This window comes from Dioszegia hungarica (genome assembly GCF_025882075.1).
Source record: "Dioszegia hungarica strain PDD-24b-2 chromosome Unknown MKK02contig_6, whole genome shotgun sequence".
In the NCBI taxonomy this organism is placed as follows: domain Eukaryota; kingdom Fungi; phylum Basidiomycota; class Tremellomycetes; order Tremellales; family Bulleribasidiaceae; genus Dioszegia; species Dioszegia hungarica.
In genome coordinates, this window is record NW_026515768.1 from 674,132 (window position 1) to 691,079 (window position 16,948).

The window sequence follows — 16,948 nt, forward strand, 5'->3', positions numbered from 1 at the left end:
GTTGGAAAACAAGGGACCAGCCATCTGGGACCATGCCAGGGACTTCGATTTGGACCTTCGACAGAGTCTTCAGAGAAACCTGGGGGGCCAGAGAGCGACGGTGTAGACTACTTGTGAGACTGCTGAAATCTCGAGTCGCAGGCGTAGATACGATGACCAAATTGAGCACACTGTAATACGGAGGTGTCTCCACTGGTACACAGCCGTGTCTTCTGCGGACGTCAAGATCAGCCCTGAAGCTGGAACATACCCCGCCATGAGAGCAGCTGGACGAGGTAAAAATGCATTGAGATGGCAAAACATACAGGCGTATCACGCGTCGCGAGCCCATGGTAATGATGCGGCCGACATCTGGATGGGAGCGAACGGCTCGTGTGTGGCCGCCTCTACAGCGATCCATCGAACAAGTATCTGTTGATAGCCCAGCCCAGAGCTTTGTCCTTCTCCCCTTCATGCTCGAGCCAGTCGTAATCACGGACGGCAGCCGAGATCGGAGTGGTGTCTGTCAAACGCATCGCCGCGATAGGGTTCGCAGAACCTTCAGCGGTGGCCCAATCGAGTAGGTTCACACGGAGCGCTCGAACGCCGGAGCCGTTGATGCGAGTGAGGAGATAATTCCTTCCCTTCTCATCGTCGTATTGAAGATCCGGGTTTGACCTTGCATTGATGCTCTCTTCCACACACTTCTGCATGACGTCTCTCAGACTTTCCAAGGTGGGCAGACGTTAAAGGCCGACCATCCCGTGGATCACCTCGCTGTGCCGGAGACTGTGCAGCCCATCATGTAGCCATGGTGCCCTGCGAGCAATCAATGAGAGGCTTGTGGCGATCTTCTCCCGCATCTCGTCGAAATCACACTCCATGTCTAGGATCTCATCGTCGATCCAGCCGATGTGTCCGTCTTCATCGTCGTATCCTGGTGTCTCCATCCATTTCAACTTTGTCCTTTTGACAGCCTCCAAGACGGCCACATCGTGCCGATTGATGGACATTTCCTCCAGCGGCCCCGAAATCTTCTGCCACTCGATCTCAAGATCCGCATCGGGATATGTGCAGTCCAGCTCTAGATACGGTAGGTCAGCTTTGATCTATAAATCACAGAGAGACATTGCAAGCTCACCTGTCAACTTTTGCTGGATGCTTTCGGCGATGTCGATCACCTTTCGCCTCTTCTCCAGGACGGTCTCGTACCAGACCTTCATGTCGTCATTTCCCTCGCTGAGTGCGAAGGCGATCGCCGAGACGTGACCGAGCTTGGCGGCCTCGCCGCGCAGATGGTGGAGCTTGCTTTGCTGCTCTCCCGCCATAGACGTGGTCGCCTGCTGGAACGCTTGTTTCCGGCCCTCAACAAGCTGCTGGAGCCCGGTAGAAAGGGCTTCGCTGATGGCCTTCTGGAGAGCTGCTGTCTCAGGGACGTCCGCGAATTCGCTGAAGAACCTCATGGCCTGCCGATTTGCAAAGTTCGAGTCCTTCGGGATCGGCCACTGAGCTCCTCCCTTCAGCTTGGCATACTCCTTGCAAAGGCTAGTCACCTCATGCATCAGCTTGCTGGCGGTATCAAAAAGCTCGGCTGTGTCGCAGAGACTCTCTTCATCAGCTTTGACTTTGTCGAGGGTATTGGCGTAAGTCTTCAAGAGATGACGCAGAGCGGCCCAGTTTGCATTTGGTGTCTCGAGTGTAGGATTCTCCTCGTTAGACGACATCCTTGGGTAGAGGGGGAGCGTACAGTGTAGTGTGAGTAGAGAGTACGATGACTGGAGGGAATGCTCAAAGTGGGTGTATGTGTGACACGTACACACAAAATGTGTACGTATGTTTCTAAGGCGGTGGCAAAAGTGGCAACTTGCGGAAGTGAGGTGGCAAAATCGGAGAGGGTGCTCAGGATCGTATGGAGTCGATGGAGAAACTCTGACTCTCGAGGCTCCATCTTATAGCCCAAGAAGGGGAGATTTAACGTGCGAGCACGCCATATGACAGGAGATATTCATCTAGGGATCGTCGTCATTCACTCTCTTGTGCGTTTGACTTGAATGGTGGCTGAACGGACGGTCTGCTTTGGGAAATCTGGCGACAGAGCTGAGGCAGGGGCACGGTCAAGTGTCTCACGGGATGAAAGGATGAGAGTCTATCGAGGTCTCGCTTGGACCTGATGTCAAGCCCATACCAAATTGCGCAATCTGTTCGAACGTGTATCATAGTCTTTCACAGTACAGCTAGTGCGCAAGACGCTTGGCCTGCTCTGATGAGAATCTGAAATATTCTGGGTCCTGCCACCGGGTGGCGAATGCACTTTTGCTATGTACGATGGAGCTGCGTCTTTCTTGGTATCGAAGACGGTAGCCGCTCATCCGGTCTGCCCCATCCGTCCAAACCCCCCTTTTGTTGTCGCCAATAATTATCGGTCATCTCAGAGTAGCGAAGGCGGGAAGCTGGGCTGTCCAGAGACAGGACTAACTGGGCCAGCCGTCTGGAAAGCTGCTGGGGCTCATATCTACAGTATGGCATGTCTAGGTCATGGACTGCTCCCCAACAAAACAACTTCCTTGTCCCTTCCCACACAATTCTGCATTCGACTGCCGGGGAAGGAGGCTTGTTGAAACACTCGAGATCTCAGTGGCAGTGCGCGGTTATCATTCGCCGCTCTCATGCTCAACAGTGCTGTCACCTCGAGTCCGGTGGGGACGTGAAACCTGCGCTCATAATGTCAGCATATCGTCGCAAAGGGTGCTCTTGTGTCGCTAGCCTGCGGGCCTGACGTGCACTTTCAGGCGCGCGTCTGACCGCGGATGTACGGTAATGCACAACGTCATCCATATTCACATCTATGGCAAACCGTATCTGTTCGGCACGCGATCACTCTGCCCCCTGCAGAGATAGCTCAGCAACCCTGGTGGCGGCAAACGAATTGAGTAAGTCAATCGGTACACCAGCCAGCCAGCTCACACATTCCTTGATGGTATCATGGGCGAGCTTCTCATCGACGTCAACCCACATGGATTGGAGCGAGTCGAAGTCAGCAAAGCTGTGACCGGCCCGCGTCTCGAGAGAGTCTGGATTGTCTTTCGACCACTCGTACGTTGACGCACCGAGTCTCTTGAGCTCGAGTCTGCCTTCCGCCTTCTTGAGAACCTCTGCGATGGTCGGGATGGCCTGAGCAGTAGGGATAGCTCCATTGTAGACATCAGTCTTGGTCTGGCGCAGCAGCTCGACATCGGAGTTCTGGGAGCTGCGAAGGTCCTGGTATACCTCGGCGAGCCGGAGGGGTGTGGGAAACTCGGGGACGTGCTGGAGGGCCGTAGCTGGGCCTTGAGTGGAGATGGTAGCGTTTGCAAGCCAAGGGGCACACTCGTACAACCCGCCGAGTTTCTTTTGCAGTTGAGTGTCAAGATCCACCAACTGCATCTGCGCGTCCCGTTTGGCGAGGGCCAAGGAAGATTTGGTGGAACCGGAATGCCCAGTCTGGGAGCGAGCCTTGTCGATGACCTGCAGAGCGTCGTAGCACCCGCTGCGAATGGCCAGGATGGGATGGATGGCTCGCCACTCCCTCTGGCTTGCGGTATCCACTTTCGTCGCCCCAGAATCACCCTGGTCAGCTAGCCAAATGAGCCTTACTCTGTTTAAGGCACTGAAAGTAAAATACTCACCGAGAATGGTATCGAGAACACCTTGGAAAATGGCTCTCGCGCCCTCCAGTACATCCACGTCTTGTGAAAAGACCTTGTAGAGCTCCCTCGCTTTCTTCGTATCGTCGACTGACAGCTCCTTCGACTCGGACCAGCGTCCCGTGGCATACTCCCCAAGCCGGGCTCGATCACTCGCGCGGGTGGTACCGTCAATGAAGCTTCGAATGTGCATCTCCTCAAACTGCGCTCGGTCGTCCAGGAGGCTGCATGAGGACTGCTCGAGTCTCTTGACCTCTTCTTCCGGTACCTTCAGCCTCTGGGCGACACTCTCGACCGTCATGGGTTCGTCGAACTCCTGAACCAGCGCCACGAGCTCGGGACGCGAAAGAAGGGTACCGGTAAGTGCCGGGAAAGCCCGATGCTCGGTGACCTGCCCGTAGATCCCGCTGGCGGTCTCTTTGCAGATCTCGCTGATGACCTCCTTGTAGAACTCGCTGCCTTTGTTGATGTCCTCGACAAGTGATTTGAAGTTCTCGCGCTCTTTGACATAATCATCAGACGCAGAGTCGAGCGTCAGCAATCGCGTCGTGGTCATGTGGGTGGCGGCGAGATTCTCAGCGATCTGGCCCCAGCAGTCTTGTACGACTTTGATCGCATCCTCCCCGAAGCCTGACTTTCGGAGTGAATCGGCGTACGTCACATTGAGGGGGACAGACATTGTAGTGAAGTGGCGATGTTGTGGTAGTGTAGTGATGATGTGGTGATGGTCGAGTGAGGTATGTATGAGTAGCAAGATGATGGGACATCTGGAATGGAGGGGGGCATCGCCCCACTCTTATAGTCCGCTCTGACCCTGTCGAGGGGAGTCAGCAGAGTCGCCACCCAAAGGATTGCCACTTCGGGGCTGTGCAGTGTCATGCAGCTGACTGCGAACGTGAAGCGTCATTTGTCTAGTGCGATAAAGGAGCGTGAAACATTTAGTTGTATCTTGGCGTGCACGTGCGCGATCGAGAGATCCCAGCGCGGCTCCCCATCAGTGATGAGACATTGAGCGAGTCTCCAGCGCCGACCGTCCCAAGATATGGTGATCAGAGCCGGTTTGAGCCAGACTGCTGGAGGGTCCGCGAGAGCGCCTGGTGCAGAAATGATGTGGAAGGGATGAGTGGTGATCAGTTAATGCCGATGCCAGTGAGACGCGGTGAGCATTGATAAGTAGCGCCTTGCAATCCACGTTGCATCAAACACCCGCAGATACCTAACCACCTCACTTCCGTCTGAACGCATTCTTACTCCCACTTCTTCCCGGATCCCTCCTTTTACTTCTCCCCTCCCTCTGCATAGTCCCCAGATCCTCCCCTCCTTGCTCCTCTCCACCCTTCTCCAGCCCCGCTCCAAACCTCTCGACCTTTTTCCCTCTTGGCTCCCTCTCCTCCCCTCCTCCCCTGTCTTTCCGTGCCGTTCCTCCACTATACTCATCCTGCTCATCAACCCCGCCGGTCGTTTGAGGCACGAACGACATCTCCATGCCTCCATCGACGTGTCGCCGCATCGCCAGGACACCGTCTGGTTTGGCCGTCCCGGTAGACGAAGAGGGGCGGGACGAGGAGAGACGTTGACCGAAGGTGCGTGAGGTGGAGGATGAGCCGGCGGTGGTGGGTGTGACGAGCCGAGGTTGGGATCGCTTGGCGGCGCGCGCGGCAGCGAGGGTGGCCATTCGGCGAGAAGCCTCGGTAGCGGGTAGGATACGCGAGCGAGAGGATTCGGGTAGATTACGCGGGTCGTGTTGGCCAAGACCTACCCATCAGTTCTCTGCACCAGACAGACAGATACCATAAGAAACTCACCTCCATCATCACTATCCTCGCTCTGCTCATCATCCTCACTCTCATCTTCGTCCAGATCCGAGCTCCCACGCTCGCTCTCGTCCTCTTCCTCCTCCACAGCCGTCCGCCTGCTCCCTGTCGCACCCAACGCCTTACGCTCCGCAGCCTTATCCGCCGTCGCGGGGTTGAGCAGGGCAAACTCCCTACTCTCCTCATCCACCTCAAAGTCGGGGTTCTGCCAGATCTCCTTGAATCGGGGATCTTGCAACAGCCCAGCCCTGGCCGTACCCTTCTCACCCATCTCCTCGTCTTCCCCGTCGTCCACTTCCGCATCCGCTCCAGCAGCAGCAGCACCAGCGGCCTGCCTTGCCTTCTTGCGCTCCGCCAGAGCGGCCTCCTTCTCCTCTGCTTTCCGCAGCCGCTCCGCCAAGGCCTTGTTGACTTTGGGCTGATCCCTGCGTGCTCTGATGCGCGACTCGGACTTGCTTGCGAGCTTCTCGGCGACGAGCCGGTCTCGGTATTCCGAGTAGGATTGGGGGTTGGCGATGAGTCGAGCGGTGGTGTAGAGCTTGAGGGAGAGGAAGTAGCCGTGCATGTAGGGCTTGAGCGCGGGGGTGCCGATAAGGTGTGACAAACCAAGACTGGATATCAGTATAGAACGAAGATAGAGAGGAGAGTACGCACGTATCGATCTCGTTTCGGTCGACAAACTTGAAATCTCTGAATGCGCCTTTCCCGCCCTCGGCTGGGTCGTCGGCCATCTCTTCAGTGATAGAGTCGAGGAAGCCGGCCCATTTGGGAGCGGGACCGAGCTCGGGTACATAGTACGAAGAGAGCTGGGCGGCGTCGCATGCAACAAAGATGAGGCCAGATGAGGGGACGGCGTGTAGTGAAGTGAGGGTCGCAGGTGGGTGGAGGGAGAGCTGATTGCTGGAAGCCTGAAGAATGAGCTTGGACCTGTGAGATGTGGTAAATTCACTCACATCATTTTTGTCCCACACTTTGATCACTTTACTATCCGCACTGACAACCCTGCCCGCGTCCTCTTGCGCCCCACCACCCTTCAACCACTCGACGCACCGCATCGGCTCCCCATATCCCTGATCCTTCACCGCAAACGGCGTCGGACTTCTCAGATCATACAGTAACGTGTGCCCCGAGCTCGTCCCTACCGCCAAAGAAAGACCATCGGTCGGATGACTCGCCAGAGCCGTGACGCTAAGCTTCTTCTCCGGCTGCGCTAGGAGCGAATTCGGATCTACGCTTTGCACCGGTAATAGGGTGGTTCCGGGCAGGACGAGCCGGGTGAGAGCCGAGCGCGATCTGGGATCCCAAAACTCGACGACTCCCCCTCCGCCATCTAGTCCGAATGACCATAACCCGTGTCGAGCGTTCACGTCGACTACGTTGACGCCCTCGACTTCGCTTTCGCGCCCGTCGCCCCATCCCCGCGCGACGGAAAGAGGGGTCATATACCGCCCTTCGTCGAGGTTGAAGCGGTACAGCTCGGTTCCCGTACATCCGATAAGGGCGTCCGAGGAGGGAGAGTGGTATGCGATAGATCGGCCGTACAGGGGGAGACGGACGGAGTGGTGTAATCCAGACTGGGTGTGAAGGGAGAGGGAGCGGTCTCGTTGGAGGTGGAGGGTCTTGGTCCAGTCGTCCGAGAGGAACTGAAGGTGAGCTCAAGCATCGCATGTGCAGACATCTCGTAGCAGAGCCAACCGTCCTCTTTAATCAGGACAGGCTGTCTCACTCCCTTCTTCCGCCTCCACGCTCTCCATCCCTCCAGTCTAAGCTGGAATACCACTCACCACAAAATCCACATTCTCCGCATCCGTAACTCGCTCAAACTTGACCGTCAACCCCTCCAGATCCCACACCTTCATCATAGGCTTATACGTCCCCGTCCCGACCGCATGCGTCCCGTCCGGCGTCGTCTTGATCTTGATTGCCGCCTCGGGGAACGCAAAGTCCTGGATGAGCTCCAACTGCCCGACCTCATGTTTCGTTTTGGTCCGTTTCCGGTGACCGCCGATGTTGCGGGGTCGGGCCTTGATGGCGAGCCAGGAGGGGAGGGTGGGGGATGAGGTGGAGGAGGGACCGTTGACGGTGTAGATTTTTGGGAAGGCCATGGTGGCGGTGGGTAATTTTTCGGAGGCGGATGCACGTAAGAGGCGGCAAGAAATAGGAGGCGCTACAGCACTACCCAGGCCTGACTTCCTATAGCTGGACAGAGAGATATGGAGAGGTGTGCAGTGTCAACAGCAGCTGGTGGCCAAAGATCTCAGCCAAAATTCTGCATTTACGTCATCGAGATTGGCGAGCTTGGCGAGCTAGACTACCACTAACCGGTCAGAACCCAGATCGCAGCAGCTTGACTTGTCTGTTGTCCTACCGTTGTCCTCCTATCTCGCTATGTCTCTATGGACGCCCCTCAGCCTTGGTAGCGTCCTCAGACGATCTCTGACCGGCCACGCCGCCTTCAGTGCGTCGGCGGTAGCAGGACCGTCTCGCAGGTGCGCGAGTGCGGTGATCCCTGCTTCTGCTCGGCGATTTCTGTCGTCCAGCCCGGTCTCGCGTCAGCCGGTCGTGCCCCGCCGCCCAGCGACAGGGGCTACTCTGGGCCTGCCTTCAAAGGCTCCTGCATCGCCGCGAATATCGTCAATACCCACAGCACCACAAGGTGGCTCTTCCATCTTCGCCCAAGTATTCCGACGCGCGTTCTCGTCTTCCCGGCCGGGCCTACTCCGGCAGACATACTTTCCTAAAAAGGGCGGATATGGAGGCAGACAACCGCCTCCAGGCGGATGGTTCAGTAATCTACGCAGACGTATAGATCGATTATCCCCCACAGCAGTCGTACGTGCCCTTGCGTTGTTGCTCCTCCGATGCCCAAGCTGACGATCAGGTATACACCCTCATCGCTCTCAATGTCGTCGTCTTCCTGCTCTGGCAATATGGTCTCCAGTCATGGCAGCGCTTCCGCGACCCATCACTGCACAACTTCCTCACCAAGAACTTTGTGCTGAATGAGGCGAATATCATGGCTGGAAGGGTATGGACGCTCCTCACGGCGTGCTTTAGCCACTCGTCGGGGACGCACATCTTTGTGAATTGCTTGAGTCTGTACTTTGTGGCTCCGGCTGTAGCATCGTGAGTATCTTTCCCACTTGGATCGCGCAGGGTCATGTGAGGTCACAAAGGGGATATGCTGAACTACTAGATTGATCGGATCGTCAGCATTCCTCGGACTGTACCTAGGAGGTGAGCTCAGATACGACTGCTTGTCGCACCTTCAGCTGACTTTGACAGGCGGTATCATCGCATCGGGTATCTCGCTCGCATGGCACAGATTCAGAGGAGACAAATGGGCCGGATCAGAAGGAGCCAGTGGGGCCATCTACGCATGTCTCGGTAAGCCTCATTGTCATAACTATCGATCCCAAGTATTTCCTCATACTGATCATGCAGGCTTCTACGGCGCCATCTTCCCTAATACCACCTTCCTGCTCTTCTTCGTCCTCCCCATGCCAGCCTGGGTCCTCATTGGCGGTATGTTCGCATACGACGGCTACTCTGCCTTCTTCCGTCCAGGGAGCGGGACAGACTCGGCGGGACACGTCGGGGGAATCATGGCTGGGCTGGGAGCGGCACTGTTCGCTAGACGGAGGGGAATGGGGGGAGGTATTGGAAGGTTTGGCAGATTCTGAGAAGAACAAGGGTTTCTGGAGTCGGGCTATAGGGTGCACCAAGGAGACATGGTGAGGAGCGAATCGTGAGGGTCGATAAAGTGTAGCGAGTCAGAAGTCAAATCCCTCCTCATCGCTGGTATGGAGGTCAGAGCAGGTCAGGCAAGGTCAAGCGTTAGAGTGCACGAGAGGTTTGGCATGCCTTCCACGATCTCTGTACTCTCATTAGCTGGTATGTAGTAATCCTTGTCTCCGCACGCCTTCGGTGAAAGTCCGCCGCCGAATTGCTCGGCAATCACCCAGATGTCGCGTTCATCCATCCATCTTTCTAGATCTCACCACTGTTATTCGCCTCGGCGATGGACAAGTCACTCAAGGACGAGCTCGTTCCTGCTCGTCTCGTCAGGTCTCGTCGAACGATGGACTACATGCTGATCACCGAAGCCCGCGTTAAGCACTTCTAAGAGCGTGTTCGCTGATCGGCGCTATAATTCGGGTGGCGTGACGCCACATGCCTCCGTTTCGGACAAACCGGACGAGGAGAAATTACGGCATGCGGACTGGAGCAGATCCAGAACCGTAAAGATAAAAATGTCCGGCCCGTCGAAAAAGAGGGCTCAGCTGGTGCCTGAGCTAAAGATACGAAGAGGGGGTAGCGCATGGTCGAACAGGAGGCGAAATTGCACGCAGCTATCTCTCTGCTCTTGCTGTTGTACATCTCCTCGCCGCCACTCCTCGCGAAAGTGTGAGCGTGACATTCGAAACACGTCGAAACACGTTTAGAGTTTGAGCCATTCCGGCTCACTTTCCGTGCCGGTCCCTTGACGCCGGAAATCCTCTTTCACCTCCCCCACACCCTCTCCCACCCAGCGCGACATCTCACACCATACCTCCAAAGATCGGCAGGGCGTAGGAGAGTACGTACATTATTAGTCCTCGGTCGGAGAAGGAGCGGAGCATTCAGAGGGCAGAAAGTTCAGCACCAGTGCCGAGCCAGAAGCAAACGAGGGACATCAATCGACGATAAAGCTCCTCGTGTTGACCTCAGCCAGATCGAAATTGTCTCGGAACGCGCAAACAGTGAGACACTGTGCAGCTCAAAAGTGTACATACGCGACCACGGCCCCGGATCACCTCCACTCGTCCATCTCGCCAACCCCCAGCCTCCATACCCCTCCGTACCGGTCGCAATATCTCCACTGGCGCTCCACAGGTCCCTCTACCTCTCGGACTACTCCCCCGGTACGATGACCGAGACGCCCCCACGCTACGGTCCACTTACAACCTCGCTCGCCGCGCCCACCCCTACGCGTCGCGCGTTCAGCCTTCCAGAAATGCGGTCTTACATGCCTTTTACGGGCTCATCCTCCTCACACATCCTCCCATTATCCTCGTCGGCGTCGCGTCCATCCTCCCCAAATCTGTCGCGCAAGGGCAAGCGCCTATCATTTACCCTCCGGTCCCGCGCCTCTCACAACAAGATCCGCCTCATCATCGGTTCCCTCCTCCTTACCGCCATCTTCCTCTTTGTCCGTTCCTCGACCAGCTCCCTCCCGGCCACTCGGCGCTTCAAAAACCGGTCTCAACTGGTTCTCTCCCACTCCAAAGCCCAAGGCAACCGCAAGGGGAGCGGAGATGGCGTCTCCTACCTGGACGTCGAGGATACAGACGAATGGTTGTCCGAGGAAGACCTCTTCTACTCGCAATATACAGAAGACGCGCCGATGTCGGCCGAGGACGCTGCGGCCGAGGCGGAGATGGCCAGTCGGAAAGCGGACGTGATTGAGCAAAATCGTCAGCAGAGTCTGAGGGCGTTGACATGGTGGCTGGCGGAAGGAGGCGAGATTCCGGCCGATTGGGAGGTACCGAGCAAAGCGTATCTCCGCAAAGTGGGAGGAAGGGGTGTGGAGCGGATGCTGGAGGATATCGAGGATACAGAACTGGGGGATGAGGTCATGTTTGAGGAGGGGTGGGGGGACTTTGCAAAGAAGCGGTACAGGATCGTCGTCTTCTCAAAGGTGAGTTGGTCTTTTCGGTGAGCAATCAAGCTGACGATTAGACACACTGCCCTTACTCTCGAAAAGCAAAGCAGATATTATCATCCTACACCCTCTCGCCCGCACCATTTGTTGTCGAGCTAGACACAAGACGTACGTGCCCCTCTTTTCGCAGAGATCACCGCTGACATTTCAGCGGACATGACCAAACTCCAAGATCTTCTCCAATACCTCACCGGCCGGCGGACCGTACCCAACATCCTACTCGACTTTGCCTCTATCGGCGGCTCGGACGACCTGACCCTCATGCACTCGGAAGGCGGCCTGCAGCGACGCTTCGAAGAGATGGGCACCCTCCCTGGTCGCGGAAGGATACTCGATCCCGCCAAGGCATTCGCGGCGGCGCCTGTTCCAGCGCACGCCAATGCGGCGGACAAGGACGGGAAGAAGTTTGCCGTCGAGCCGGCCAAGGTCGAGCCTCCCGCTGCGGTCAAAGAGGCTGCGGTCATTCCTGAAAAGGTGCTTGACACCTTACCGGGGGAAGGAGCGGCCAAGGCGGAAGTCGAGCCTATCGCTGGGGAAGAGGCAGATGAGGACGAATTGGCAGTTGCGGCGCTCAAGCCCGGCGCGAAACCAGCGGACGTCGTCGCAGCTGTCAAGGCGGCGCACGGAAAGGAGTACCTAACGGCCGGGGAGGACGAAAATGCTCTCGCTGCGTCCGAGGAGTTCAAGGCGAAACAACCTGCACCCGCAGAAGCGGCAGCACTCGGATCCTACACCCAAGACGAGCAGCTCGTACCGGTTGTCAAATACGACTTTGCAGGCGATGCGGTCGCCAAGGGGGATATCTACCCCGGTACCGGCGCCGTGGTGGATCCCATCGTCCTTCCGGCAGAGGTCGTCGCGGCGGTAGCTGAGGGAGGGACCGCCGTGGGCAAGAACGGCGAGGTGGATGAAGATGGGCAAGAGGAGGAAGATGCGCGTCTGGCGGATATCGCCGCGCTCGAGGCTAAGAAGAGGAAGGCGAGGGTACTGGCGGTAGCAACGGAGGAGCAGGAGAAGTTCAAGGCGTTCAGAGCCGAGGAGCTGGAGAAGGAGCGGGCGGAGGCTGCTGCTGTCAAGGCGAAGGAGGGGGCCAAGAAGCCGGAGTTTATGGGCAAGCCGAGAGGGAAGGCCAAGGCGGCGGTCGAGGAGAAGAAGGTGGATACGCTTCTGGATAGGGCGAATGCGAACGCGCAGGAGAAGGTTAAGCCGAATATGAGGGTGGGGAAGCCAAAGGCGCAGGCAGGTGGAGGCAAGCGGAAAGGCAAGGTATTATAGATGGAGCTTTGTGTGGTTGACAAGACATGTTGTAACTTTGTATTCCTACATTACTCGAGCTTGGAATGCAATTGGATTGGGCAAACAATGTCGGTCATAATGGATACATGATCATAGATGAGTCGTGAGATTGCTCGTACATCTATCATTTGCTCGTACTCAACATCCTCAGCATCTCGGCATTCTCCCTCTCGAGCTTCTCGAGCTTCTCCACCCCTTTGCCCATCTTGTCCAACAGATACTTGGCTCTCTCCTTGATGGCATTACCGCTCCCAAAGCCGAATCCCATCCACTCGTGCTTGAGAACGCCGAGCTTCTCGTCCCCTCCATCCGCAATGATCCCTTGGAGCTGGGAGAGCTCGGTCTCGGCGGATTTGATGCTGGATTCGGCTGATGCGATAAGGGTGGTGTTGTATTCGATTTGCATGGAGGCTCGGAAGATTGGGTCTGGCCATCAGCGACAGGTCTGGTCTGAGCACGGGGGGACATACCGTCAACGAGAGCGGCAAAGGCGTATCGGAAGACTGGTTTTCCAGGCCGGATATTGGCAGCGCGTCCATCCACGTAGGAAACCGTAATGAGCTCGTGCTCCTCCATTGCCTTCAGGCTCTGCTCGGCGCCCTTGAACGGGAAGTCCTGTAGTGTCTTGGCGTATGAAAGCTATGAGTGCTTAGCACGCATTATTCCGCGTCGTATAGCTCACCTTTCCCGATTTGGCCAACTCCTTGACCACCATCCATGCCTGCGGCCTTGTCCACGCCAGCGTCTTGGCATCCTCCGCATCATCCCCAAACGCCGCCTTGCGCAACTCCACCACATTCCTCAACACGATATCGTCCACCGCCTCGCGCACCGGCGCGCCCGTCCGCACCTTGTACACCAGCGTCTCGAGGTCCACCATCCTCCCGCCGAGCTTGGTGATCTGCGTCCTATCCTCCATGCTCATGGTCGCGGCGGCGCCCAGCTTGTCCTGGACATAGCCGAACGACTTGGACTCGTCCGCGTCCGCCAGACTGACCGAATTGAGCGGTTTGGCCGGAATGGCCTTCACCAGTGCCTTGGTAGCGGTCGGGCCTTCCGTGACGACGATGACGTGCGCGATCTTGTTCTCGACGAGCGAGGCGCCCCATTCGGCGATCACGTTCCAGCTATCGCCTTTGGCGGATTTGGTGGCAAAATTCTTGAGGACGACGATAGGAAGGGTCTTGATGATTTCGCTCTCCTCGTCGAGGCTTGACGTCTCACTGGGCACGATGCCCGCCAGGGACGCCTTGGTCGGTGGAACAGCCTCCCCGTGAATCGGCGCCGTATCGTCCATCAACGGCGTCGGTGCCGCCGACATGTCGTCCTCCGAGATAGGCTCGTCCCCAAAGCCCAACTCGCTCATGATCCCGTTGCCTGCCACGCAGTCCAGCCGCCCGTCATGATAGCCTCCACGAACGATTCGCTCCCGGATCCGCTCCCGCTCCTCTCGGATCTCCGCTTGGTCGATAGAGTGGACGATGGATGCCTGGTGCCGTTTCCGAGTGCGTGTAGAGGTGTCTTTGAGCGAGACGGCGACGGTCTCGAGGATGGACCGGAGTTGTTGGTCGACGGGAGTGGAGAAGCCGGCTTTGGAGCCGATGAGGCCGACAGCGGCGAGGTCGATCAGGTTGTTCAGGGAGCTTAAGAAGGAAAATACAGGCCAGTAGCCTAAAGTCAGTAGATTCTTTGATAGAGCTCACCTGTTTGCTCGGCCAAAGCGCTGATCAGACCACTGTCGTTTTTGGCCTTTGCGATCTCCGCGCAATCGACCACGAGGTATGGCCTGTGGTCAGCTTTGCTTGCGTGTAGGCTTACTTTTCCTGCTTCCCCAACACCCTAGACACCAAGCTGACCCTCCCGCTTCCTGGTGGACCAGTGATCGTGATGAAAGTACTAGGATACTCGGACAACCAGCTTTCTACTGTCTTTTCCGCCTCTATCCGATCTTCCCATGCGTTCTGACCGATCGTATCTGATTTATCGGGGTTGGCGTGATGGCGGCGGCGTAAGAAGTCAAGACTGCTTCCGAAGATTCCAAACTTGTCGCGGAACCCTGATCATCAGCTAGTTGCCCAGATAGATTCCTGAGTCTTGCTCACACTTGATGACTGGATAAGTATCGACATCGAAGGTGTGTTCTAGTCTTGACCGGACAAAAAATTCACGGATTGGGTCAAAGAACTGAGATCAGCCGGGTCTACGCGTCGACATAGGAGGGCTTACGGTGTAGCTGAGCGTACCGAAAAGGAAGGCCAAGACGGGCAGGGCCAGCCTCGGATGTGAGCTGATCCAGTCCCGTATAGCGTGAGCTTTGAGGGGGTGAGAGTAGTAGATGCGTAATCGACTGAGGGGGATGGGATTTGGGGATGGTTGGCCTGAACGGCGAAGGGTGTAGTCGGCGGTATTGGTGGGTGTGGAGTAGCCGTGTAGCTAATAATTAGCAAGGCACGGACAACAGAGGCTTTTCAGAAGCGTCTTGATGAAAGGGACTCACGCAGTTGATGGCGATGGTAGCGGGAGTGAGGCGGGAGAAGCTGACAATGGCGGACCGGAGCGAGCCGGCTGGAACTGGTGCGGGAGGAACGATGTCTGACACTTTTCCGTATGGCTACGATCAGCATGAAGTCCAGCTAAGAGACTCACTCGAAAGAGGGTGTAGAGCATCTCTTGCGATACGTCTGGACCGTCAAACTCGACTCTTAGACGAGTCGCAGTAGGCCGATTCATGTCCTTGCTGTCAGCTTTGGTTTCGTCACTGGATGCTCACCTCTGTCCACTGCCTGCCCTTGACGACCCACACCCTCCCCCCTCCAGCCGCGACCTGAACATTCGACAGCCCCGTCCCGCTCCCCTTGACCTTTGTCTCCTCCTCCGCCTCTCCCACCGTCCCCGTTGTCTGCGTCTTATCCCTCGCCCATATCCTATGTCCAGGCACCGTGCTCCCCTGCTTCCTCAGGTTTGCCCACCACTGCCCGACCCAGCTCGGCCATCCCCCGTGCCTCTGCGCGCTCTCCAGCAACTGCGGCAAGAACAACCGTCCAGGATTGACCGCTCCGGTATGCCCTTCCGGCAACGCGTTGATCGACGATAGATCAGGCGGATGGTCATGACCCGCCGAGCTGTCGGGTGGGATATAGCTATAGTGCATGAAGACACCGCCGTCTTTGCGCGCGATCTCCCATGATTCGATACGGAAGGCATTGCCCTTGACTTCCATTCCGATATCGTTCAGTTGCTCCATCATGGCGTCTTCTCGTAGGACCGACCATGAGGGGCGAAAGTCCCATCGTGTGAGACGGATAGGAAAGACGTTGGAGATGTAAAAGGAGCCGGTCTTGCGCTTGGCTTCGTCCGAGGCGGAGGGAGGGGGAGAAGGGGGAAGGGTGGTGTTCCACCGTGTAGTGAGCCGGGGTAGCAGAGGCGCCAATGAGGATATAGACCCAGCTGGCCGTGGAGCTTGGGCGTATATACGTCGTAGCATGCTGTCACGGAGCTAGCGAAGCAGACATGAGCTCGTGTGAAGAGCGGAGAACGCTCACCCTACTCGGCAACTCCTCGGATGGGATGACGCGAGACGCACGGAATGCGAGTGCATCCAGTCATGTTACGGCTTATATTGTTTGAAACCGGTCGATTTTCACCAATCTTCACTAGTATATTGGCTAGTATATATCCCTCTCATTAGAGAGTTGCTCCTTACGGAGTTCGAACGGATAAGAGCAGGGTTCGATTCCCTGGTGGAGAAGATCTTTTTGTCTCCCGCCTCGACCTATGCACGGATCGGCTCACCTTTTGCACGAGACGATAGCCAAGACGCCGGGGCATCGTTTGGTGAGGGAATCTCGCTCGTAGCTTGAGTGATGCATGCGGAAAGGGAGTTTGGAGTTTGGGTTGGAGGAGTGTGGCGGTCAGGGGTTGACCGGGCTCGGACGGGCTATGCTCCTCAGATCTGTGCTTGTGAGCAGTATAGAGATGTAGACAGGATGCTCGGCCATCCCCAGCATGAGTTTCAAGCTTCTAGACTGTCTAATGCATGCTGGAAGGACGTTGTAGCTAGTCAGACACGGAAGTGGCGAGCCGGGATGTTGTGTGGCGGCCGTTGAGTAGCGCTGAGGTCCTGAAGGCTGAATAGTTGCCTTGCTTGCACTGTACACCGTCGAGGAGCATCATGGGTCCATAGTCTGTTTGTCATCTGGCCTATGGGAGCGAGTTCAGGCGTGTTCTTCCGACCTCTCGGAGGAAGGGAGCTTAGACCCCAGAGCTGAGCTTGGCGAGGACGGAGTGGCGGACTGGCCACTGATACCCTTGAGCGCTGGGATTTGAGCTTCATACCTTCTGACAAAACAGCCATCGTGTAGTACCGGGCGCGCTTGGTCTCATATCTGCTCAGCGGTGAAGTGAGACTCTTGTCGAGCTGGACTGTGTGCGCCGGCCCGAACCTCTCAGGCTCTCTTTGCCACCCATACTCC

At 56.9% G+C, this 16,948-nt stretch overlaps 6 protein-coding genes and 1 non-coding gene across 7 annotated transcripts; 3 read left to right on the forward strand and 4 right to left on the reverse strand.

The window, feature by feature from the left end:
* Positions 1-386: 386 nt before the first annotated feature.
* Positions 387-1,703, reverse strand: MKK02DRAFT_42410 (uncharacterized protein; the record flags this gene model as incomplete). Its single annotated transcript, XM_053091974.1, has 3 exons — positions 387-686; positions 738-1,063; positions 1,121-1,703. The coding sequence occupies 3 exons, from the start codon at positions 1,701-1,703 to the stop codon at positions 387-389; spliced, it is 1,209 nt and encodes a 402-aa protein (XP_052947803.1).
* Positions 1,704-2,853: 1,150 nt separating this feature from the next.
* On the reverse strand, positions 2,854-4,341 carry MKK02DRAFT_31541 (uncharacterized protein; the record flags this gene model as incomplete). The annotated part of the gene is made up of 2 exons (XM_053088319.1): positions 2,854-3,593; positions 3,645-4,341. 2 exons carry the CDS (start codon positions 4,339-4,341, stop codon positions 2,854-2,856), a joined length of 1,437 nt encoding a protein of 478 aa, XP_052947804.1.
* A 546-nt stretch (positions 4,342-4,887) lies between these two features.
* MKK02DRAFT_31542 (putative rRNA processing-related protein) lies at positions 4,888-7,581 on the reverse strand (the record flags this gene model as incomplete). Its single annotated transcript, XM_053088320.1, has 5 exons — positions 4,888-5,417; positions 5,468-6,087; positions 6,131-6,384; positions 6,430-7,119; positions 7,261-7,581. 5 exons carry the CDS (start codon positions 7,579-7,581, stop codon positions 4,888-4,890), a joined length of 2,415 nt encoding a protein of 804 aa, XP_052947805.1.
* Positions 7,582-7,864: 283 nt separating this feature from the next.
* MKK02DRAFT_31543 (uncharacterized protein) lies at positions 7,865-9,159 on the forward strand (the record flags this gene model as incomplete). Its single annotated transcript, XM_053088321.1, has 5 exons — positions 7,865-8,308; positions 8,358-8,602; positions 8,673-8,713; positions 8,762-8,863; positions 8,921-9,159. The coding sequence occupies 5 exons, from the start codon at positions 7,865-7,867 to the stop codon at positions 9,157-9,159; spliced, it is 1,071 nt and encodes a 356-aa protein (XP_052947806.1).
* A 570-nt stretch (positions 9,160-9,729) lies between these two features.
* MKK02DRAFT_31544 (uncharacterized protein) lies at positions 9,730-12,385 on the forward strand (the record flags this gene model as incomplete). The annotated part of the gene is made up of 5 exons (XM_053088322.1): positions 9,730-9,883; positions 10,072-11,156; positions 11,198-11,288; positions 11,332-12,335; positions 12,356-12,385. 5 exons carry the CDS (start codon positions 9,730-9,732, stop codon positions 12,383-12,385), a joined length of 2,364 nt encoding a protein of 787 aa, XP_052947807.1.
* A 215-nt stretch (positions 12,386-12,600) lies between these two features.
* MKK02DRAFT_22634 (RNA12 protein-domain-containing protein) lies at positions 12,601-15,960 on the reverse strand (the record flags this gene model as incomplete). Its single annotated transcript, XM_053086600.1, is given in 10 exon segments — positions 12,601-12,902; positions 12,947-13,115; positions 13,159-14,147; positions 14,180-14,277; positions 14,295-14,532; positions 14,579-14,660; positions 14,703-14,909; positions 14,974-15,087; positions 15,123-15,209; positions 15,247-15,960. 10 exon segments carry the CDS (start codon positions 15,958-15,960, stop codon positions 12,601-12,603), a joined length of 3,000 nt encoding a protein of 999 aa, XP_052947808.1.
* Positions 15,961-16,123: 163 nt separating this feature from the next.
* Positions 16,124-16,224, forward strand: MKK02DRAFT_t34. Its single transcript has one exon. It is a non-coding gene; the product is annotated as a tRNA-Glu (tRNA).
* The last annotated feature ends 724 nt before the right edge of the window (positions 16,225-16,948 follow it).